Below are 24,975 nucleotides of genomic sequence, written 5' to 3' on the forward strand. Positions count from 1 at the left end.
CGACCAAGTAGCATCCTTTTCCCCTATATTAAAAAGGTAAAAAAAAAAGGGTAAGCTTACGTTTTTTTTTTTCACCAACCTTGGTTACAACAATTGTTTTCTTTATTAAAAGTCTTTTATTATAGAGTTTGTTTTTGGGGAAAATGTTCTTTGTGCCAGGGGCGTAGGTTGCACCCGTCACCCCCTAATAGAAAAGGAAAAAAAAAATGAAAGTCGATACCTTGACCACCCGGAGGGCATGTACTCTAACCGGTAAAACATCAACCAACCAACCAAGCAATTGTTTGTGAGTAATGTACTTCAATCCGTCCTTCTAATACGATTGTTTTTTTCATAGCACTACAGTTGCACGATTCTTCCCCACAAGCGAGATGAATAAGTAGTAATAGTCAAGGAGTTTACTTTAAAATAACCAAAAAAACCAGATAGAGATGTTATTGCTAGGTATAGACCAAGACACAATTGCTTGTGCAGTAATTAATATTGAAATGGATCATTTACATTGTGTTAATCCTAACATTAATGTGAGAAGAAAAATACTTGGATATCTCATTATCAATATTAAAAGGGAAAAATTGATGCAAACTTCCTTACAAAAAATATGAAATATAAAATAAAACTAGATTTGATCAGATAGAAGACGACTCTTAAAGTCTTCCCATGTTATGTCTTTCTCTATGTACTCGACATTGGAAGGATTATAGGGTCCTTTAATTCGGTCGATGGACTTGATCACTGCTCTTGCTGGAAGAACACTTTGTGATGGATCCGGTGAAGTTCTATAGCTCAAGCAAGAAGAGAATCCCTAAAATATCATCAAAGAGAAACAAAGTTATCAATAAATTTCAAGTGCAAAAATTTTTCTTCACCAGGCCAATGGGGAGGAAGAACTTCTCGGCCATATGACTATTGTTTAGGGTCGAAACTACCCCTCCCCTTGAGCGTGTGAAAGTACAATTTGGATCCTCTACTGTCGAGCTGTCCGGCAGGACTCTAATGCCAAGACACAGCAAGGTGGGGAATGACCGCCTTACCCCCACTCAGGCAAGGTGCTTGGGCGAGGGTAAGGCGATCATTCCCCGCCTTGCTGTGTCTTGGCAGTAGAGTCTTGTCGGGCAGCTCGACAGTAGAGGATCTGAATCCTATGAAGGTACCGATGCCCTTGCCATGGGTGAGAGGAAACTTAATCCTTTCTCTTTTGATATGTTCTATTTGTTTTCTCATGTTGAGAATAAATAAGAATCTATGGGATGCAATGAACCGACATTGTTCTGGCCTGAGCCGGCCACATGGTGATTTACCTGACACCCAAACTTGGTGCCTGGCATGGTAATAAAATGAATAAAAGTTTCCACCTCTCTTTGTTGTAAGGGGGAAACTATCATTGGGAAACTTTTCTTAATTCTAGTAATAAAACTTTTTTATTCTATATGAGATATATACTTAAGGCAAAAGGTTTCGTAAGAGGCCGTGCATGGTGCATGATCGTACCTTCAACCGTTAGATGGGGATGAGAAACTGTGTATTGTACACAGTCATGTCCATTCAATGGTTGAAAATACAACTGTGTACCATGCACAGCCGTATATAAAAACCTCTCCCTATAAATATAAATTAGGGAGTCTATCCTTCTTCCATAAATGAGCCGAATGAAATCAAAGTTTCATGTTCGATTTTTGAACTAGAATTATTCAAAATCATGAATCAATGTCGACTATAGCCCCTAACCTTCCAAGCTAATCAAATGCCTTTTAACACTATTGATTCCATACTTTGGGTTGATCTTTCTTGAATAATTTAAAGATAGGCTCACGCACAGCAGTTAGTCGGGAGATAAATATGTTGAAGTATTGAATCTTCCCTACAAAACCCCTTATTTCTTTCTTCGTCTCTCGCGGTCTCTTTCTTTTGCCCACTCAGTCTCCTCGTTAAATATACCATTTTTTATCTGTTATTGACTTGATGTATAAGATATCAATATAAACAAGCAGCGTGTAATCCCTCTCCCATGTATAGACATTTCTTGACACCTTGTTATACCGTTTGATTATATATAGCTCATGTATGGTAAGGTAATCATCGCCCTAAAAGAAAAAGAGAAGTTCTCTATCTACCCAAAGGAAATAATACACCAATTGGTCATATACTCATTCAGCTGCATTGATTAGTCTTGTCTCTATTGACCTTGAGTGAAAGGTCAATGGATCATGGGTTCGGATCCACTGCTGCAGCCTGCCCGTGTGGCTAGCGTGCGGTCTCACACAGGCAGGGACTAATTGACCGCCTTACCCACTGCCTGAGCATCCTGCCTGGGTGGGGTCCATGCCCTGCCTATGTGAGGCTGCACGGGCAGGTGGCAGCAGAGGATCCAAATTGATGGATCATGGGTTCGGATATCTTCCCTTTATGATCGATGGGAGGATTCTACTTATTTCTACTTATCGATAAGATTGTAAGAATAAACAAAAGAAAGGAAGACAAAGTCACCTTGAAGATTAATACTTCTTCTTCTTGATCATCCAACATTGCTCGCACCAGAAGAACTTCGTTCCTGGTTGACTCACTGTATGATTCCAACATAGCGATATCGGAATTGTGACCGTAGTCTTCATCCTCATCTTCGTCTTCATATCTAACCCTCCGCCTAGTAGCAGTACAGTGAATGGATCGTCGACCTGGATTTTGAAGCTTCAGAACGTTAATGGTGGAACTTGCTCTTGTTACTACGTAAGGGGGAGTGGTTTTGTTTATGAGAACGGGTAAGGAAGGCAATGGAGATTGGTTAGCGAAGCTTCCCTGTTTCAACATAGTAAGAAGAAGCTCTGTTGTGAATGGGGGAAATGTTGAGAGTCTCGGGGTCGGGCTGAAAAGATAAGGCAAAGTTAGATCCTTTCTTAAAGACCACTAAATCTATAAAGACAGGTTACCTTGAAGAGATGTTCCATAAGCTTTGTCTAATTCGAAAGTTGTGGTTGAGGTAAAAAATGGGGAGAGAGCCCTCCCAAACTGCAACTTGGCCAAGCAATGCTTGTATTGGGCTTGCCCAATGAGTTGTGCCTTAGGCAGGCCTTCTATCACCTTTTTTTTTTTTGGGGGGGCTAAGTGGCCCCACCACAATCGTGGCGAGTGCAAGGAATGTTCACGTACATGAACGATTCACAGCCATTCAGATGGAACCGGAGGGGGATTGGGCGTCCAATGGGGACGAGGGAGGAAGGGGGTTGGCCACCTGCTAGGCATTGTGCGGTTGGGGGTCTCAAACACGAGACCAGCCTAAGACCCTGTTTCGACAAGCAAGGGTACCAATCACCAGAGCAAGTTGGTGTTTGCAACCCCGACGTTGGGGGGGGGGGATTGCCTGCCAGGCGTTTGCGGTGGGCCGCACTCTATCACATTGAATCACCTTTCATTAGAGCCATGTTTAGTGACAAGGGAAGTGAAGGAAACATATTTATATTTTCAATAAAATATACTTCATTTTTTGAATAAATATTTGGGAAAAAGATCTCTATCCAGGAGTGTGGCCTATGCCAGCACTCCCATGAGTCTATCTCTCTCCTCCCCATGTGAAAAGACACCTCTGCCCCTTTGTTTAAAGGAGGAGAGAGATAGACACATAGGAGTGGTGGCGTAGGCCACACTCCCATACAGAAAACTACTTCCCTAAATATTTATAGGGTTGAGTTCCACCTCTGGTTGTGTAGCGTAGCGCCTCCCTGTGGATACCTCTCTCTCCTCCCACAATAAAGGGAAGATATGTCGTGTCATAGGAGAGAAGAGAGAGATAGACATAGGGAAGTGTTGACGTACACTACACAGGCTAACAGTATTCTTTCTCTCATGCATATTTGTATTTTCTATGCCATCAAACACTAAAACTGTTTTTTCTCATAAATATATTTTCACTTTTTCAGAAAATTTTCTTTGCATTTTCTTTGCAATCAAATGGAGCCTATGAGATTCAAAGTGAAGGAAAATGTGAGTTTGAAGTTTTGTAAGGCTATCAGAACTATTTATTGGATATTTGGATATGGTTGTAGACTTGTAGTTGATATCAAGAGGCTTGACACTCGCCGTCTTCCTGACTTGTAATTGATGGGTCAGTCTATAATGTAGCCCAGTTTTTAGTTTAGAGGTACGGCTTGGGGTTTTACGGCTGGGGCCTTAAAACCCCAAGCCTGAGCTTGGCCTGCCCCATTTTTTTTGGGGCTTGGGCTGGGATTTTCAGCCCATGGACTGGGTTATTGTTGAGAAATCTTAGCCTAAAGTCGAACCATACTACGTTAGGATTCTGAGTTTGGGCTAAGCATGGCCTGACTCAAGCCCAATGTACATAAAAATTAGGGAAAATTTCACAGACACCCCCTAAAAGTATCCAATATAGCTGAAACTCATCATATTTTGGCAAAAAGGCACAGGCTACCCTTATTTTATGAAGATATATGAACTTAGTCCACTCCGTTAGGCTTTTGGGGTTAAGTTGCTGTTAGATTTATCATAATGGCCAAATTACCCTTAAAAGGGATAAATTACCATAATACCCCTTAAGGGTAAAATCCTCTTTTACCCAATAAACAAAACAGTTCATCATTTTACCCGCTAGGGCTGAAGGAAGAAGAAATGGAACTCATCTCCATAGCTGGGCTGTAGACAGTGACCTCTGCCATTGCTGAACCCATCTCCAAGCTTGGAAGACAAAGAAGGAAAAACTCAAAAACCCCCTCTCTGCTTGTCACATCTGACCTCTCTTCTCTCCCTTCTCCCGCTGCTGTGGGCGACACCAACGGTGACAACGAAGACCCTTTCAACTCTTCTGGGACTGTTCTTCTGCTACTTGTTTGAGGAATCGCAGTGTGGAGTTTTGAGGTCGGTGGGTTTTGACAAATTTTCCCTATTTGTCCTCTTCATTTCACTAAACCTGAAGTAGAAACCCAACGTTTCCATTTCCGATCTCCATCTCCATCATCTAGCATAGGAAGTGGTTTTGCCCATCCGATAATGAAATTAGGTACCTTTTTCTCTGGAAAATCGAGGGTTTCAAAGAGTAGAATACCACCAGTTGATCTGGAACCGTATGTGATTATGTAAGGAGGGCAGATCTGTGAACAATTTCTCGAATTGGGTTCGCAACCATTGCATCTCGATTGAACGTCAGAGCTGTGAAGCCAACTGCATTTCGGATTTTCGCAGCCTACAATCTTGACGGAAGAAGACAATTTGGGGATGAAAGTTGGGATACTTGAGAGGTTTTGGTTTACGAAAGAATAGTACATGCAGGTATAACGGTGGGTACAGGGGAATCAGACCAGATCACTACCTTTGTCCATTATAAAGGTGACGGTCTGAGAGGTGGAGTACCGAAGCTGAGGGAAATGGAGTATTCTCCATAGCTGTGAGGGAAAAGAGGGGTTTTAGAGAGAACAGAGATTTGAGGGTTCTTTAGGTGTTTGGCTTTGATTAAAGAGTCGGAAGCCAGGTGGGTGAGCTTCTGCCATGGATCTGCAGAGGGGTTCTTGTTGAATTGTGAAAGAGAGAAAGAGAGAGATATATCCAATTTTTTTGAACCTTCAATGTATAGATTAAACATCAGCTTAAATGAAATTCGATGGTTCCCCTTCTAAAAAAAAAAAAAACCTTCAAGAGGATCGCCGAGAGCTGCTTCTCTGCTTTCTCTTCTCCAAAAACCCTTGCTAGGTTTTCTAGGTTTGAGAGGGATTGTGTGAGAATTACCATAGCAGCAATGGGGAAAAAATTGCAGTGGCTGATTAGCCACGGCAGTGGGGTGGGGGTGGGGGAAAAAATTGCAGCGGCGGTGCGTTACGGGAAAACAGAGGAGGTGGGTCCTGAGAGTTCTGGCCGGAGAGAAGGGGAGTAAGAGAGAGAGAGAGAGAGAGATGCAATCCTCGACATTGTTGAGGTGCAGAACAGTTTCAGGCGTAGCACGGAGACGGGGTTGCGGGGAGCAAGAGAAGGAGGGATGGAGGGGTGGCGGTGGTGGTGGTGGTGGCGGCGGAGAAGAACAAGAGGAGAAGAAGGAGAAGAAGAAGGGGAGAAAAAGGAATAAAAAAAAGTCATTAATTCATCATTAAGGGTATTATAGGGATTTCACTATGGTAAGGGTAATTTCGTAGTAAATTTTCCCTAAAAATTACTAAGGGGTAAAATAGTTGTTTTAAACTTTGGATGATATTAGGAGGGTAAAATCGACATTTTATCTTTGGGGGGGGGGGGGTTCCTTTGCTTAACGTTAGGGGGAAGTTTGATATTTTGCCAAAATATGGTAAGTTTTAGCTATATTGGATGCTTTTAGGGGGTGTCCGTGAAATTTTCCCTAAAAATTAAGTGGAAAAACCTGGTAGGAATGGGTTAGGGTTGGAGTTTCTCTATACACGTTTCTCGATGCATGGATGGTTAGATGTAGTAGCCGCTGAAAATCTAAAATACCCTATTCACATATTAAGTTTCAGTTTAAATAGAATTAGCCAAGTGGCATAGTAAAGTTATGAAAGATTCAAGACTATCTGATGCATACAATACATGGAAAATTAATAAAAAGGGAAAAATAAAAAGATGCATAAAAAGATACATGACAAGATATAAGATTGAATTTGAATATGAATTTTGACCCATATATCCATAACATTTAAGAAATATCCAATTATCGAAATTTCCACATCACTCTCTTAAAGGTGGCATAAATAGGCAATCATACGTAATATTTGTTAATGAGAAAAGGCCTCAATGCCCAACATGTGTCATCCTCTCTCCTCCTCCTTTGGTAAAGACCTCCTTGCCCTTTTGTGTCAAGTCCTATGATTGGTGCATGTCGTTAGATTAGTGAAAGTTGGCAGCATACCCAAGCCTCTCACTTAGTTAATTTGGGTAGAATAGAAAACCTAAATAAATATCTCTTGGTTCTTGAAGGGACCTCGAATTATTATCCCATTCAATTTGTTGTCCCCTTCAATTCCTCACATGGGGGCGGAAATGACTACCTTAACCCTGCCCGAAAACATTGCCCAAGGTAGGGTCCACTCCTCCTATTAGAGGAATTGGAGAATTTTTATCCTCTGCTGTTACAGTACGGTGTTGTAGCGCATCGTGCGGCACAGCAGAGGCCATGTGCACCATGTGGGATTCGCTGTGCCGCACGATGCGCTACAACACCGTGTTGTAGCAACGGAGGATGTGGGTTCGGAATTGAAGGTGCCGGCGAATTGAAAGTGATAATTATTCATTCATGGGGTGAGGTTATAGGTGACCCAATCATGTTACATGTACATGCATCCATATATCCACCGACAAAGGCGCTTCAATCAAATGGCTGTAAAATATATATCCATGTCCCCCAAACATCCATCTAATCATTACAGAAGTAACGTGTCCTCCTGTCGCATCAAAGGAATCCCATCTCCACCAATTAAAGAATGATTGGATGCAAATTATGTACAGTAGTATAACTCCAGTCCACAAACAGAAAACGAAGAATGCTATAAATAGAAACATCTTAAGATTCACGAAGCAGAAAATTTGTTACATAAATTGAGGAATAATGGCCTTTGATAGACCTAAAATGACACTGGTCGTATACGTGGCTCTATTACTCCATTTCTATTACCTGATTGAAACACTTCGGCTCGTGGGTCATATCAGGTATCCGTGTGTAGGGCCCACGACCCGGATGTTTCTTTTTCTGTAGGCCCAACATTGAAGATGGATGCCACGAACTCAATTCATGCTAACATGGGCCCCATTACGTCACTAACCTATCAGACCGACACGTAGTTTCAATAACTGTGAACCTGATTTGATGTTCAACCAGAAGAAAAAAAAAAACCCCTGATTTGATGGGCCTCCAACTCCAAGATGGAAAAGGTCGACAAGAAAAATAGGGGTAAGGAAGTCATTTCATAGGTGGGTCCCATCTGAGCCCCACATATGAAATGACCACCTCCCCCTTGTATTCAGGGTGGGTTTTGGTGTTACACAGTACAGCTCCCGCCACAGCTGTACAAGATCCAAGTCCGCTCCATGATGGCCCAAACCATTCAAACTGTTTTTTTATGAATGTGCTTTCACGGGGAAGGGAGAGGGAAGGATTATTATCCTCTTCAATTTCTGAAGTTCGGTAGTGTGACAGTGTTAGGTGGAGATGCTGATACATGGCAGTTCAGACATCCAACGATTTTCAATAGGGAAAGTCTCGAACGGGTTGGTCATATACCTATTGTTATTTTGGTATTGCACGTAAGTTGGGTCGGGTTAAGAGTCAACTGTCCCAATTTATTTTTCCTCCGCAACATAAGTGACTTTATTCTCAAGGTTCACCGGCTCATCTCGGGTCACTTGAAATTACTATTCAAATGTCAAGGATCCCCCGTTGAAGACTAAGAAGTAAAGAACATTAGCCTTGTAAACCGGGTTGGTTGTCAAACCATGATTGGGTTGGTCTGAAAATGAAATTCCATGAAATATAATTTTCATGGTTGATTAGGGATGTACATGGATAGTCGAAAAGTTGTGTTTGATCCGTGTTCGAATCCGTTTGGGGGTTTCTGAATCCTAAATTTTGGTTTACAAAAAATATCTGAAATTTTGTTTTTAAAATAATCTTATTCTAATTCGAGTAGTTCCATTTCAGATTGGATAATATCTAGAAAATTTACTATCTGATTGTAAAGTGCGATTAGTTTAATATTTTTGTAAAACATATGATATATTAATACATTACCCTACCCTTACTATAAATACTTTTATAAGGATATTTTGATAATCAGTGTCAGTAATCGATAATCGACGTTAGAAATCCATAATCGATATAAGTTAGATTTATTTACTAATCGGGATATTTATCAGATCAGATAATATTCGGATATCCGATAAACTCCTGAATTTGAATATGATATTAATTTAAAAAATTTCATCGAATATCGAATCATATATGTCATTCGGTAAACGAATTCAGATTCTGAATCCGATCCATTTAAATCCGTAGGCCGGTGGACCAATGGTCCAACCTAGGCTTAAGAACAAGACATCTAGTTCGTGGAGCCAACCAAGCCGCATAAGCCGGCTGAGAATCCTGCGGCGGCCTTCGCTGCTTCTTAGGAGGAGACAGCGGTCATGGAGGTTTCTCCGCTGGTTCCCGTTCTCCTTCAGTCGTCCTTCTCTCCTTTTACTGTCTTTTTAATTATTAATTTTCTTTATTATAATTAAGGGTTTTTGTCAAATGCCCCCCTGAAAATGCCCATTTATCCAAATGCTCCGTTGAAACTTTTCTAATCCTAAATTCCCCTCTATTTTTAATATATTATAGCATTTTGGTCCTGTCAGTTAAGTTGGGACGGTAAACGTTAGTTTTAGGATATGTAATGACCAAAATACCCTTGTGACAAAAACCCCCAAAAATAAAGTGACCAAATTGCCCTCATCTTCCCCAATGGTTTAGAGCAGTTTCAAACCCTAAACCATTTGGGGAAGATGAACCCTAAAATCAAACCCTATAATCACCCATCAATCCAATCGTAATTTCTTCTGCAAATCGAAAAAGCGAATAGAAATGGGATCGAATCCAAACTTTACATCTATTTTTCGAATGATTTCCAAATGCTTGCTGCAATTGTTTGAGTTCTGCAAGTCCCAAACACTATGGGAACCATGGCCTGTTAGAAGAAGTGGCTTCCTTGATGCAGAAGATGGAAGAATTCCAATGCCCTCCGAACACAGATGAAAGGGACAGATATGGAACGAACTGGAATAGAAGTACAGAACTTAGGATCAAGGGAAAAATTCAATAACCAACAGGTTATTGGCTTGATTTCTTTAAAACTCAGGTCAAGAGCATGTATGAATCAGATCAAACCATAAGATTGAAAACTTTGAAATCTCAACTAATATGAAGGGTGTGATTAGGCTGATTTGGACAAATATGTAAAACAGAGCAGGGCATAGATATAACAGGAAAAGCAAACTACTAATAAACTATTTGGAGCTGAACCAGTAGTAAACTAGAGCTTCAAAACCAGAAACACCATTGCATTTAGGCTTGTTTCACCTGCTGAAAAAACCAAAAAGAAATCCTTACAATTCTAACCAATCTACTAGTCCATGACGGAGGGTTTCAAGTTCGGTTGTGTGCTGGTCGATGGGTTTCTTTGCTTTTGTTTGGAAATCGACCCCTGGTTCTCTGCTCTTGCCGCCGTTGTTGGCCTGTTGCTCTGCAGATCGAAACCTTTGTAATGAAATTCTTAGTTTCTTCCACTGATTAATGATTTTTTCATTGATGGTTTGTGCTATTTTGGTTTCTTCATTGATGGTGTCTTCATTCGATCCCATTTTTGTTCGATTTTTCGATTTGCAGAAGAAATTACGATTGGATTGATGGGTGATTATAGGGTTTGATTTTAGGTTCATCTTCTCCAAATGGTTTAGGGTTTGATTTTCAGTTTCAAACCCTAAACCATTTGGGGAAGATGAGGGCAATTTGGTCACTTTACTTTTTTTTGAGTTTTTGTCACAAGGGCATTTTGGTCATTACATACCCTAAAACTAACGTTTATCGTCTCAAATTAACGGACAGGACCAAAATGCTACAATATATTGAAATAAAGGGGGGTTTTAGGATTAGAAAAGTTTAAGGGGGCATTTGGACAAATGGATATTTTAAAGGGGGCATTTGACAAAAACCCTATAATAAATGTTATTTTGTTTCCTTTTTTCTCTCTGTGCCTCCTGGAACAGAGCTCGACATCTCTTGATTCTGACTTCGAGCTGAGCTGTAATTCGTCGAAGGTTCTCCTTTTATTGAAGAGCCAACGAATGTAGAACGAGCAACGAACCATCAGCAAAAGAACGGTCTTGAAGGTAGAAAGGAAGGATTCTCGTTTCGTTTCCTTTTGCTCTTTCTCTCAGTCTGGCCTTATAGATCCGGCGGTGAATTGGTGGTCATGTCGACCTCACAACTTGTTCGAAGGAAAGATCCTCCATGGCAGAGGATCTAGTTGGTTTGAGTTTGCTTGGGACAGAGCATACCAGAGTTTGAAGTGTCAGTTGTGATCTTGTCCGGTGCTTGGTAATGGCTACTGTGCAGAAGTTGCCGGTGTCGAACCTTAGCACAACAGGTAATAGTTACGGATCTTGTATTGCTGATACAGCTGCCACGGATCAGTTCCCCGCTGGACTGAGAGTACTCGTCGTTGATGATGACACAATCTGTTTGAAGATTTTGGAGCAGATGCTTCGGAAATGCATGTATCATGGTAAGTTTATCTTACTTCCTCTCCAGTCTCCATTTGTCAAGAGATTATAACACCAAAGTTACTTTGATTATTATACTCGGTGAAAATTTGGTTAAGAGATGAGAATGGATATTCGTTAACTTCTGTTTCAGAATTGCAAGTTCAGATGCTATTTGGTGTTCAGGGTTTTGTGGTTCGAGTAATTCAAGTGAGCGGGTCTTTATGTTGGTCACTATTTCCTTTTTCCTATTTTTCTATTATCGATCAGTTTATTCTAGGGTTTAATGAGAATTGGGATAGTTACATTGAAGCCTCATGACATATGTAGTGAACGTGACAGTTGGGAGGGTTAGCATTACCATTTCTTTGTTTGAAGCAGCTCCAGGCTTGCTCTTTAGACAAACCTGGGTTCACAGAGATTGGAAATTGGAAGCGAGAAATTTGTTATCTATATTCCAGACCTGTTGGATATTTGGGTTATTTCAGTGCCGAGCTTTCCTCTGGTTTGAGGCTCATCCACTTTCCTGTCTATAAGAGGGGTGGCAGTGGACGGTGACTCCTCTTTGGTTATATGGTGCGTTAGGTCTGTTTATTCATGCTTATGATATCCTTCACATTGATGAAGTTTGGCTAGGTGTTGACTGTCACTATGAAATAATATCTCATGCCGATGTACTCGGAGGCATAGTACTTAAACTCGTTTTGTTTCGGTGTTTTGGTCAAACAGAAATTTCCTAGATACCGAAATTTCGTCAAAATATGATATTTTTTCTGTGGGTGTAAAATGCCAAAAATGACTGAGATTTCCAAAATTTCCGAAACCAGATGACTGAAATTTCACCAAAATTTCCGAAATATTCAAAATATTGTATTTTTCAATTCGATGTTGCATTTCGTTTCGACTCGACCGAGATACTCGAAATTCTTGAAATCTCGACCGATTTTAGTACTATGCTCGGAGGTTGGCCTGCCACATTTAGTTCAACTGGCATAAAGTGGAGTTCTGGAGAAATTGTGTGTGATGTGCCTGTCCTTCCAGAGTTTCAACACAAATACTTCTTGTCTGACATGGCACATACTATGAGTGAAGTGGTACATGCATGTGGAATGCCTATTCTTGCAGTTTTAGAAAACAAAATGTGCTTCTTAGATAGCATTGGAGAGATTCAAATGGTGAGGGAAAAGGAAAGTAAAAGATTGACATATGTGAAGTCATCCTTCGATCTTCAACTAGAATTTTGTTTGAAATTCTTAATTTTTAACTAGTCAGAGACAGAGTAAAAACAATGCAATTTTCCCTATTGAATATCTATAATGTAGAAGAGGTTCAAGTAAGAACCACTCTACAGTAGGATCGATGATAGGTTGCAGTAGAATATTGTTGGATATGTGTCCATAAAACCCGGTTTAATTAATAAAGTGTTTATTCTTTTTTACGCATGACATATATTTTATTGGGCTTGGAAGTTGTTCCATGGGTTTTCGCCGAAAACGGTTCTCGGCTAGGGACAGGACCGGACATCCCGTTCATATGGTCGTCACATTGTATGTTACCAGAAATGAGTTTTCGGTGCATAAATGTGGGTACACATTGTGTGTGTATAGAAAAGACTCTGGTAAGAATCTCGCATGTGCTACTGTCAGTTGTTTGAGAACGAGATTCATACCCGTCGGTTGACCTTTGACCTGAGAGAACCTATTCGTTGCAGTGTTGGATCACTTGTTTTGGTAAACCAATGGTTGACGTCCTACGGACTATATATCGGTGCACTGGACACATGATCACGCATTGTTAATGAAAGAGATGCTCAACATGGAATCCACTGCCATTAATTCGGGAATATCAAGGATAGAGAAAGTCTGTGATAGATCGGACAGAAATCTGGTACCAGTGTCGTTTTTGTAAATTGTTTACAAAACTATTTTGTAATATGGAAAATAATTATTTATGTATTTAAATTTATTTAAAATATTTTTCGGACGTCCGATCACGATTACAGAATCTCTGAAATGGATTTGTACAATGAGTTGGGGGTTGGCAGTATTTAATTACATGCCCTATAGTTCATTATGCGATATTGGATTAGTGGAAGGTCATAAATGCAAATTAAAGAGTTTAATTGTGCATGACAATATTTGGGTATATTAAATTGGTTAATTATCTTTTTTTTTATGGCAATAAATAAAATATAAATAGATTATATGGTTAGCTATAATTAAAGAGATAGTAATCCCTTTGAGATTCTACCTCTTCTCACTTTAGAAGCAAAGATGTTGTACAAAAATAGCAAGTGGACAATACTCACCAAAGTTGGCAAGTTACGGTTTTGGAAACCTCACTTGCACAAGGCAAAAAGGCAAGTTTAAGTTTTTGAAACTTTGATTTGTCATAGCAACCCCACTGAGGGGGAATTATATATAAAAGAGAAAGGGGAGAGGGCTTCCACGTTTTATGTGGTTTTCCCTCTCTCTCCTCTTCCACGTTTTCTCTCCCTCTCCCTCCTTTGTGTGTGTGAGGTGTGAGTGTTTTTGGGGTTTATGAAACCCTAATTGAGTGGTGAGTTGTGTCACTTCTGGTTACGTTTGATCGGAGCATTCAAAGAGTTGAACAAACTGATCCATCTTCTGCTCGGGTGTAGAAGAACTATTATCTGGAGGAGGAGCTTCGATTGCGGCTCTAAGGTAACTAAGATCATTCCCTCTTGTGAATTTTTATTTTGTTCTCTTGAATCCGAACGGAAAAGATTGCCATCCCGATCCGAATCCGCTGCGTTATTGGGGTAATTCCAACAAACATCAAAATAGCAACAAAACCAGAATTAGTAACTTAGAGAACAAGAACCAAACCAGCCAGCAGAACTTTACCAAACTTGGACGAGTTGAGGTGGTGTTGAATGGATCTTATGCTCCAAAAATCAGCCAATTCTGATGGCCAGATGTTGAGATGTGAAGAAGGCTTGAAATTAGAAGCCAACATTCAAAATAGAAGGTTATTGGAGAATCAATCTGGCCAGCAGTTGGGGAAACCAAACACAGTTGAATGAAGAGTAGGATGTGCCTGCGAGATGCTCTGAATATGATCGCAAAAGGATCACTGGTTGCCGAGTTCTGGAGTCTTGAGGTTGCAGCAGGTTTTGATGGAGGAAACTGAGCTGCAGGAGTTGTAGGCCCTCAGTTGATGGTGTAATTGACAGCAGCAGTGTTGATTGTTGATCAAGGTTGTAATCAAGCCTCCACAGATGTAACAACAGCAGTGATTTGCACTCTCACAGCAATAGTAGGGATCAATTGTAAGAAGAAGGAGATAGATGGGGATGGGGTTTCGGCTCTATCAGCCCTTCATCCTCTCACCAGGACAATAATAATGCTCCAAGCAATATTCTATTCATCATCATAATCGTTGGGGGGGCTCCTAAGAGCTCATGTATATTTATGGGCAGCTATTATTGCTTGCCGTACAAGTAAGAGAAAATTAGAAACTTGCAATAAAAAGAAACAAACTGAAAATTCAAACTTAAGCCTACTTTCTAAATATGAAATTAGAAACTAAACTGAGCTAAGGTTACTTAATAGACAACCACAGAATTTCTAAGAGAATAATTTTAAAATAGGAACAAAACTGAATTCCTAAATTCCCCATGTATAGACAAAATTGACTCTTCTAATAAAGCGTCCATGCAATCTGATCTTGGGCCCCACAAGATCTCCTAGTAATATTCCCACCAAGGCATATATGGGGCCGTGACACTGTTCACGTGAACAGTGTTTTGATATTTTCTTCTTCATGTTTTGATTTACATCAATCCAATTACTCTATCCCACAAAAAAATGGACAAACAAAGTAGGAATGTCTTTAACTAGAATGTGAATCTTTTAAAATCTCTCAAAATTTATTTGTAATTAACTGTCTAGATGAGTGTATGTAGCTCCTAGATCCTATTTGGATATTTAAAGAAAGCAATTTTTTTTTATTATATATGGTATTGATGTGTTCAGAAAAAAGGAACAGACCCTTGATGTGAGGTTTTTGATTAATTCAAACTGAGGAAAATGCCCCATGCGCTATTAAAATTCCCGGGGGGGGGGGGGTTGAGATTTTCAGTGGGAGGTAGAATGTGATTTTAATTTGGCATTTTCTGAAGGGACATTTTTGGTGATTTAAACTTTAAAGCTGAGAAGCTGTATGAAGAGAATTCTATCACAATTCTTGCATTTGCCTTTTATCAGATTTTATTTTATTTTAGATTTTTTGTTGATTTGGCAATGATCTGAACTTCATCACCGAAGAGATTGCTGTGTGAAAGTTGGTTGTAGTTCTTGGAAAATACTTTTAAACTTTATTTCAGGTGCCTGATTGATGTAGATCGAAATATGAAGAAAAAGAGGTCAAACAGTGTTAACGTGAACAGTGTCACAGCCCCTTATTTTGCCTTGGTGAGAATATTATTAGAAGATTCTGTGGGGCCCAAGATCAGATTGCATGATGCTTTATGTGTGGGGATTTAGGAGTAGTTTAGTTTCTATTTTAGCATAGATCTAGTTTCTATTTTGTTAGTTATTTGTTTCTAAATTAGAGCTTCTATTTTAGTTGCTTAGATGAGTTAGAGTTTCTATTCTAGTTACTTTCTTTTTTGGTCTCTTTACTTGTAAAGCAAGTCTCAGCTATATAAGAGACTGCTATTTTATTTCTTTATGATTTTTGACTCATCCCCTTGAGTCTATTTATATATTGTAACCTGCCCATAGAGGCACCCCACGATTTAATGAAGTTGATTATTATTGCTTTGAGCAAGTTTTCTCTTGTCCATGTGAGTGACTTGAAGGGCTGGGAGGCCTGGCGGAGAGAGTCAAAACCCTAGGGCTGAGAGAGCCTGGCTCGTGAGAGCCGAATCTCCTTATCCTTCCGTTTTATTCTATTATCTCTTTTTTATTATTCCTCTGCTCCCAATCGAGTGTGCTTGCTGCTGTCTCTTGTGTCTGCAACTATTGCTGCTGGAGAATCCTTAAAGACCTCAATCGATTCCACAATCAACACCAAGTATTGCGGCTGCTGTTTACACAATCAAGTGAAAGACTGTTGCACCCTGCAGCTCTGTTTCTCTGCTGATTCTGCTGCAGCTTCAAGGCTTCAGATCTCTTCAGCTACTGAACCTGTTGGGGCCATATTTGAAGCATCTGGAGAGTACAACCTACTCACCAATCGACTCTGTTTGGTTTCTCCATTAACCTTCTATTTTGAAGGCTGGTTTCTAATTTCAAGTTCTCTTCATAACTCAACATTCAGCCATCAGAATTGGCTGTAATTTGGAGCAAAGGACCTGATCAGCATCACCTCCACTCAACCTAATTTTGGTAGCCATCTGTTCGCCGGTTTGATCTCTACCTCTTAACTTTCTATTTCTGGTTTGTTGCTATTTTGATGTTGTGCTGCAACCTGTCATCGATCCTACTGTAGAGCGGTGCTTAGCTGAACCTCTTCTACATTACTGATGGTTTTTGTCATGCTCCTATTTGCCCTATTTTTGTCATAATGAGATCCGCATACCATCAGCTCTCAAGCTGCTAGGCAGAAAAGCAATCATTCTGCTTCAAAAACCCTTCTGGTTTTCATTTTATCTGTGCTTTTGTTTTTCTTTTAATAGTAAGATGGCAGGGTATGGTGAGAATTGGGACTGAGCCAGTGGCTTAACCAAAACAAAGATCGACGAGGTGGATTTAATGGTTGGAAAATGAAAAGAGTCATGGACATGACTGTAATGCATCAAAATTGATATGAAGTTTTGGGCACAGGATCCTCCAAATGGCAGATGGCGTAGTTAGGAAAGACTGTACTGAAGCTAGTGGTTTGACCACGATGTAAGGTCATGAGGAGGACCCAATTGGTCGCTTGGTTTCTGTGATCGTATATTTGAGTTGTTGGGGTCTGTCTTCCATGGATGGACATGGATGTTATGTATTAACATGGGTGAGGAGTTTTGGGTGAAGTAACTCCCCCAGATTCAGAAAACAGGACATGGTTATGGAAGACACAGATGTATGCATGCACAACACACACACGCACATGCACACACATACACACACACATGCACAATTTGAAATACATTCATAAAACGCTATTATAGACACATGCCGATTGCAATATCTCCAAACTGAAAGATTCGAAGTTCTTAAACAAAGAACTCTACCTCTTGGCTTCTTGTGCTTGGATTATAAAGAGATTCTATTATGTTTGCCTGCTTTGTTTAGATATCTTATATGATATTCGTTAAAGACAAGCCCATATTAAGTTAAACAGAGGGAAACACATAACTCAGCCTTATCCCAACTTAATGGAGTCGGCTACATGGATCCAAACAAAACAAAGTAGGGGAAACCGGGGTCTAAAAAAAATGAGATGAGAAATGAAAAAAAAGAAAAGGGAAATGACAAAAGAAAGATGGAAAATACAAGGGAAATGAAAGATGAAAGAGGCACAGCCCAGCAAGTCAGGAGAATCTCAGCTAAATGGGGTCAGCTACGTGGATTCTTGCCCTCTAATAGGCTCTATCTGAGGTCATACTTGGTACAAGACCTAGACTATGCATGTCCTTCCTCACAACTTCTCCTGTGGTCATTTTAGGTCTGCCCCTAGCTCTTTTAGCTCTTTCAATCGGAATCTCAGCTAAATGGGGTCAGCTACGTGGATTCTTGCCCTCTAATAGGCTCTATCTGAGGTCATACTTGGTACAAGACCTAGACTAGCTACGTGGATTCTTGCCCTCTAATAGGCTCTATCTGAGGTCATACTTGGTACAAGACCTAGACTATGCATGTCCTTCCTCACAACTTCTCCTGTGGTCATTTTAGGTCTGCCCCTAGCTCTTTTAGCTCTTTCAATCGGAATCATATCACTCCTCCTTACTGGAGCGTCCCTAGGCCTCCGTTGAACATGACCATACCACCTCAAACGACTCTCTCAGAGCTTGTCATTGATCGGGGCAACTCCCAAGTCAGCTCTAATACGCTCATTCCTTACTTTATCCTTCCTATTCTTTCTGCACATCCATCTTAACATCTTCATCTCCGCTACACATAGCTTCTCAATATGACACTTCTTAACTGACCAACATTCTACCCCATACATCATAGTTGGATGTATAACAGTCCTATAAAACTTTCCTTTAACCTTTAAAAGAATATGTTGGTCACACAGCACTCCGGATATACCTCTCTACTTGTTAGCATTGTTATGGAGTTCTTTTTCCTTTAGTCCAAGCTGGATCTTCTTTTTTTAATATTTGTATAATCCAGCTTGAGGGGGAATGTTAGAATATATGTACTCCAGAATACCCCACGGTATTCTGGTCCTTTTGGGGTATTTTTATGTTATTAAGTGTACTTAGTTTATGTCGGCTATGTGGGTTTTAGTCCCACATCGCCTAGCTTAGACTATTTGTAATTTCCCCTCTATTATAAATAGAGGGGCTTACTTATCGATACAACAAGCCATTCCATTATTTTATTCCCTTTCTCTGACCCACGGTTCAACCAACATGGTATCAAAGTTGGTCTGATCTAGGTTAGAGAGAAAAAAAAAACCCTATTTCTCCCTTCTTCTCCTCCAATTGATCTCTCTCTTCTTCTCCCTTTTCTCGGTTTTCTCCTCCTACTGGTTTTCTTCTTCTTACCCATGTAAGGGGGCAGCACTAATGAGGAAAATAAAATATCCAATGATTTAGTTGCTGCCCTCCTTCATTCTATTCGAATTTTTCCATTAAAATTCTACTGGATCCTTCTCTGCGATTTGGAGTTCCCCTTCTTTGAGATCAGATCTCTATGAAAACTGATCCTCTAATTTTGGAACACCCTATGCAGCCTTTTCCAGCCCTATTCTGCCCTATTCCAAAACCTAACTTCCCTTTTTTCTTTCTCTCCATCTTTTATTAAGTTTTCCAGCCACAATCCCCAAATCGATCTCACCTTGTCAGGGTTTTTTTTTCAAAACCCTGACTCCAATCGATTTTGGGGCTTCCCTTGTCAGATGCAACTAATTTTTCAGGGATAATTTCCTACTACTACTAGCCTTAATCGACCTTAGTTTGGCCTCTTTCCAAGAGTTTGAAGACCCCTAACCCCAATCGATCCTTCTATTCAGGGTTTTTTCAAAACCTTGACAAATATCAATTTTAGGATTAGGGTTGATTGCTGCTATTGGAGTTTTTTGGAGGTGTTTCTACCATCAAGAAGGACATTCTACTTCAACTATTCCTGGCTTGAAGAAGGTCTATTGCACATGATAGCTGCTGCCCTATTTTTCTGCAATTTTTCGGTGTTTCTCCCACGTGAAGATCAAGTCTCAATTACCAAGGAGATTGGTTATTCGAACTGGAGATCCATTCCAACAGTGGTGGTCAGCATCTATTACCAGAAGACATCACCTTTGACAAGTCATCATCACTTTGTTGAAGCCCCCTTCCCTACAATCGATCTTCCTTTTTCAGGGTTTTTTACAAAACCCTGACTATAATCGATCTAAGGGTTAGGGCAGTCCACTATTGCTGATTTTTTTAGGCGAGTTTTATAGACATCAGAGGAGTATTCAGCCCCTATTTCAGCATCATTCATCAGTTCTTTTTGGAAAAATTCAGGTTCATTCTTATTGCTCGGTTTCTCCAATTATCAACCTATGTTTCTTACTTGTTCCTATATGGCTGGCTGCTTCAACTACCTATGGATCTGTCTGGTTATCTATCTTATATTTGTTGGTTATTTTGAGCTTTCATACCTACCTGGCTGGTGTTATTGATTGGCTTCTATAAGCATGACTGGTTGACATGTTACTGCTGCCTTTATGTGGGCTATTGTTGCCCTATTATTGTGACTAAGTTTCCTACTATTGGAGATCGAATTTCTTTCGTTATTGAAGACTCGAATCTGCTACCCTGGAGATCAGTTTATTTGAGACTACAACAGTGCGTTCCACGGTTCTTGGTTGCAACTACGAACCTATTCAGTTATGTGAAGCTTTTCTGGTTCATATTTGGCTCACTAGAGCTTGAATCCTAGCATTGTTACTAATTGAGATCCAAATTTTTGTTGGAGCTTCTATAATCCATTGCTGTCCGGATATCTTCGTTTGTTCTTTTAAGCATGTGGGAGTTTATACATTAGGGTTTTTGCGCACTTGTTCCTCCTTGTTTGAAGATTGATCAAGCCTTGACGAATGGAGCCTTTCCTTACTTCAAATCAGATCTGTATACTTGTCAGATTTGAATATTGGAGTTTGGAGTTTCTCCCCTGCAGGAGTTTCCATCAAAAGTGTTTGTTTGATCGTTTGAAGATGGTTGGAGATTTATATGTTGCATTACTTACTCCGTACTTCATTATCCCACTGTTTTTTTTCTTCACCACCTCCCAAACCATACCTTTGGCATAACCCATAACCACCTTGGAAGTTAATGGTATTCTCTTCATTGCCATTTCTTATTTTTCCATTACCCTTGGCAGCTCTTGGAAAATTCTGGAATATTATGTTTTGCCCTGTCTCTTACATCATCTCTCTTATGTCCACGTGCACTACACGTGAAGGGGGGATTATATACAGTATACCTGCAACCATTGCAGAAAGCAGAACTTGCAGGAACACTTGGTGCACAACATAGAAGGTCAGAGGTTTCACCATTGCCAATGGGTATCTACTTGGTTATTGGGGTGAGTTTGCCGTAAGGGGGACGTTGGTCTTAAAATTTTGAAGATGTTTGGTTATTGGCTGCCTATATGAGGTTCTACAATTCGGTTTTTTTCCTGTTGCTTGCTCTTTACTGCTGCTTAATTGATCTGCTCGCTAACCTAGTCACTTATCTTCAAGATTATCAGTCCGAGATTCATCACTAGACAGCTGCTGAAGATTGGTGAAAGTTTACTAATCAAGTCTGCCCAAGTTTTGAAGATCTAATTTTACAAGTTCTTGAAGGTTTATTTGGGAGCTGCATACATCTTGAAGCTGGATTCTGCTACAACTTATCTTTTCCCATTTTATTCAAGTTGGGCATTAGTACCTTGTATGCGCCAACTTGAGGGAGAGTGTTAGCATTGTTATGGAGTTCTTTTTCTTTAGTCCAAGCTGGATCTTCTTTCTTTAATATTTGTATAATCTAGCTTGAGGGGGAGTGTTAGAATATATGTACTCTAGAATACCGTGGGGGTATTCTGGTCCTTTTGGGGTATTTTTATGTTATTAAGTGTACTTAGCTTATGTCGGCTATGCGGGTTTTAGTCCCACATCGCCTAGCTTAGACTATTTGTAATTTCCCCTCTATTATAAATAGAGGGGCTTACCTATCAATACAACAAGCCATTCCATTATTTTATTCCCTCTCTCTGACCCACGGTTTAACCAACACTACTTCATCCATCCCACTCTAATTCTTTGTGAGACATCATCCTCTATGTCACCTTCTTTGTTTATGTCTGACCCCAGATATCTAAAGTAGTCTTTTTGCGATATCTCTCTTTCCTCAAGTTTCACCATGTCAGTATCCATCATTGTGTGACTAAAATTACACAACATATACTCTGTCTTCGTTCTACTAATCTTAAAGCCTCTTACTTCCAAGATTGATCTCCATAACTCTAACTTAGCGGTAATCATTGCTTTTGTCTCATCCACCAGATCGATATCATCGGCGAAGAGCATGCACCACGGGACCTCGTCTTGAATGCTCTTGGTTAGGTCATCCATGATAAGGGCAAAAAGGTAAGAGCTTAAGGCTGATCCCTGATGTAACCCAATTGTAATTGAGAAATCCTTATCCTGACCTCCCACAGATCTCACCCTAGTCACTGTGCCCTCATACATATCTTTCCAAAAATAATACAATTCACCCAAAAAAAAAAGAAAAGGAAATAGACTCAAAACAGGACTCTAACTAAACTAATGAAGTAAATCTCGTTTTCCTACTTTCTACCCATATTTTTGACTCATTAAATTGGCCAATTACAAAGTAAACCCATGGGATCAAAAGCCCAACACCTACATAACCCGACCCAAAGCTTATTTTCAATAAAATAAGCCCTTCAGGTGACTTATTTGCATCACCATCATATCAGAAAATAATGCAAAGCAGAAGAGCAACCGACAACTATAATATACAAGTATACAACAGCTGAAAAGTTTATCAATGCATAGCCACAAGAGGAAAATATTGAATTCTTAGAAAACTCCCAACTGCAGAGCACAAGAGGTTCTGAAACTTGTATGTATGCAGCAGAAAATAAGCCAGCTACTACTAGAATCAACCTTACAATCAGCAGATAACAGATTTGACCACAGGGAGAGAGAAAGCAATATCACAGGCAGTAGAAAAACCCTAAACAGAGAGAATTCGCTTATCTTCAGCCAATTTCAATCAATTGTTATACTCAATAGGGAGATAAAACCATCAAACTATGAGCACAAGCTGCTGGCTGGATCTTCATGTATGAATCAGCCACACAAAATAGCAAATATCTAATAACTTGCATAATGAAAAAGCTGATCTTCAAGAAACTGTAAGAAACCTGTCATATAACGACCATAATAACATCCGCAGGCCTTAAAACATAAAAAGAACAGCAGCAGCCAAGGAAGAAATCTCAATCGCAGGAGAGTGGAGCATAGTTGTCACGGCGATCCAAGTCGGTAGAGGGGTGTCGCGTCGATATATCGACATGTCGCCCGCCATGGCGTTGCCATGGCGAGCATGTCGACCATGTTTTATTTTTTATTTTCTCTATTTTTAATGTGTTAATAGATGTATACTCAAGCCATGTTTTATTTTTTCTCTATTGTTTCTCAAGTTTTAAGAAGAAAATTCAAAAATCGAAGAGGGAAAGAAGAAATCGAAAGAAATCGAAGAGGGAAAGAAAACAGGAAGAAGAAATCGAAGAAGAAATCGAAGAGGGAAAGAAGAAATTGAAAGAAATTGAAGAGGGAAAGAAGAAATCGAACAGGGAAGAAGAAATCGAAGACAGGAAGAAGAAATTGAAGAGGGAAAGAGAGACAGGAAGAAGAAATCAAAGAGGGTCGCCATGGCGTAGGTCGCCATGCAACCCTCTCCAGCGCGTTGCCATGGCGTCGCCATGACAACTATGGAGTGGAGAGACACGATCTCTAAAGAAACCTGTTTTCAATAACTGTAAGCAACCTCAGGGGATGACAGTATGCCTTCAATAATCTTCATCAATTTCCAAACAAGAACGGCAACAATAACCATAGTTTTTCATGATGCTACCAACTATGGTTTCACTACAAAACAGAGCAGCATAGGTGGCTGCACAAGTTCACAGTACACACCACAAGAGAAAGAAACTCTAGGATGACTTTCTAAACAGAAAAAGAATGATGTAGCACTCACTGATAAACCTGCTCTGATACCATGAAACAATATCATAAGCAGGTTATCAATCTTATTCAAGAGAGAAAGAGAGAAGAAGAAACCAGGCTCACAATTTGACTTAATGCTTAATCGTGAGCACAATAGTATATTTATAGTATATAGGACAAGTATACCCCTGACCTTAAGTCATTACACAAAAATCCTTCGCAACACACGCACACAATAACACCAATCTCAGCAATAACAAAGGTCAGAGAGAACCACTTAACTGTTGGGTCTCTTAGGGAATCACTCACCCAAGTGTGGGACTCACTCACGACGAGAGGACCTCAAACTCAAAATGGGACTCACAACAGCACATCCAATGTACAAAATACACTAATCATCAACTCAACTTCTCTTCAAGTCAGAAATATAAATATATATGGGAGAGGGAGAAAGATCCTTTTGTAAGAAATGTTGGAAGAGAAGGCTCCTTGGGAATCGTGGAGAGAGGATGCATTGAGATTTATTTAGCTTTGAGAGCCATTGAGCCTTGTGAAAGAGTCAAAGCACCTTAAAAAACGTTGGAAAAGAGGGCCGCTGGAGTGCCTTGGGGAGGATGTTGTTGAGAGGTGAAGGGCGTCTTGGAGAGAAAAAAGGGGAGACGTTGGATTGTGGCATTAATTGCCACATGATGCCATGCCTACATTATAATGTTGGGAGAGAGGGAGTGAAGAGAGAAATTAGATTGCATCACATGTCATGATTGCATCATTCTCTCCCGCTTTGAAAGAACTCATTTTTTAATTTAAACCACCATTTTTTCCCAAGTGGAATAATCAAACTTCTTCAATTCATGCTCAATAATCCAAGTGCCTTCCAATTCGATATAGCATATTTGAAGAAAGAGATTTCAAAAGGGGACATATAGCAAGCTCAAGAAGAGGAAGATGCACATTCTCAAAAAATTGGGACCTAATGCATACCTTATTGAGCTACCCGAACTGGAATTAGTTCCATTTTTCTGACCTCTATCCCTATCCAGGGAGATCCCAACCAATCCGCACCCAATATTAAGGGTATGGACCTTCCGTCAACCAATCTTCCCAAAATTTGGAGGTACTTGACTCAAGGTCTGTTACTACTAAAAATAGACTTACATACAATATCTTGTCTAATGGAAGAAACAAGCCCGAGTAAGAAGACACTTGGATTAGTGATAAAATCTTGATTATGCCATTTGAGAAAAGATGACTATTTCAAACTCGAGGACGAGTTCTTTCAAAGTGGGGGAGAATGATGCAATCATGACATCATATGGCATTAAAATACCATGCACCACCCTCCTTGTCACGCCCCTATCCCAAGCTTATGCCATAAGCAGAGTCAAGAGGGTGATT

At 40.0% G+C, this 24,975-nt stretch overlaps 2 protein-coding genes across 2 annotated transcripts in view; one reads left to right on the top strand and one right to left on the bottom strand.

Annotated features, from left to right (window-relative positions):
- Positions 1–606: 606 nt before the first annotated feature.
- On the bottom strand, positions 607–2,862 carry LOC122655585. Its single transcript, XM_043849807.1, has 2 exons — positions 2,488–2,862; positions 607–805 (listed from the first exon to the last, which is right to left on the bottom strand). The coding sequence occupies exons 1-2, from the start codon at positions 2,806–2,808 to the stop codon at positions 620–622; spliced, it is 507 nt and encodes a 168-aa protein (XP_043705742.1). The 5' UTR covers positions 2,809–2,862; the 3' UTR covers positions 607–619.
- Positions 2,863–10,854: 7,992 nt separating this feature from the next.
- Positions 10,855–24,975, top strand: part of LOC122653927 (two-component response regulator ORR21-like) — a 55,656-nt gene continuing 41,535 nt past the window's right edge. The window contains exon 1 of the mRNA XM_043847891.1: positions 10,855–11,258. Coding sequence (XP_043703826.1) covers positions 11,075–11,258 — 184 coding nt within the window. The 5' untranslated portion in view covers positions 10,855–11,074. The remainder of the gene's footprint in view (positions 11,259–24,975) is intronic.

The sequence above is a fragment of the Telopea speciosissima genome, chromosome 3, assembly GCF_018873765.1.
Source record: "Telopea speciosissima isolate NSW1024214 ecotype Mountain lineage chromosome 3, Tspe_v1, whole genome shotgun sequence".
NCBI classification, from domain to species: Eukaryota; Viridiplantae; Streptophyta; class Magnoliopsida; order Proteales; family Proteaceae; genus Telopea; species Telopea speciosissima.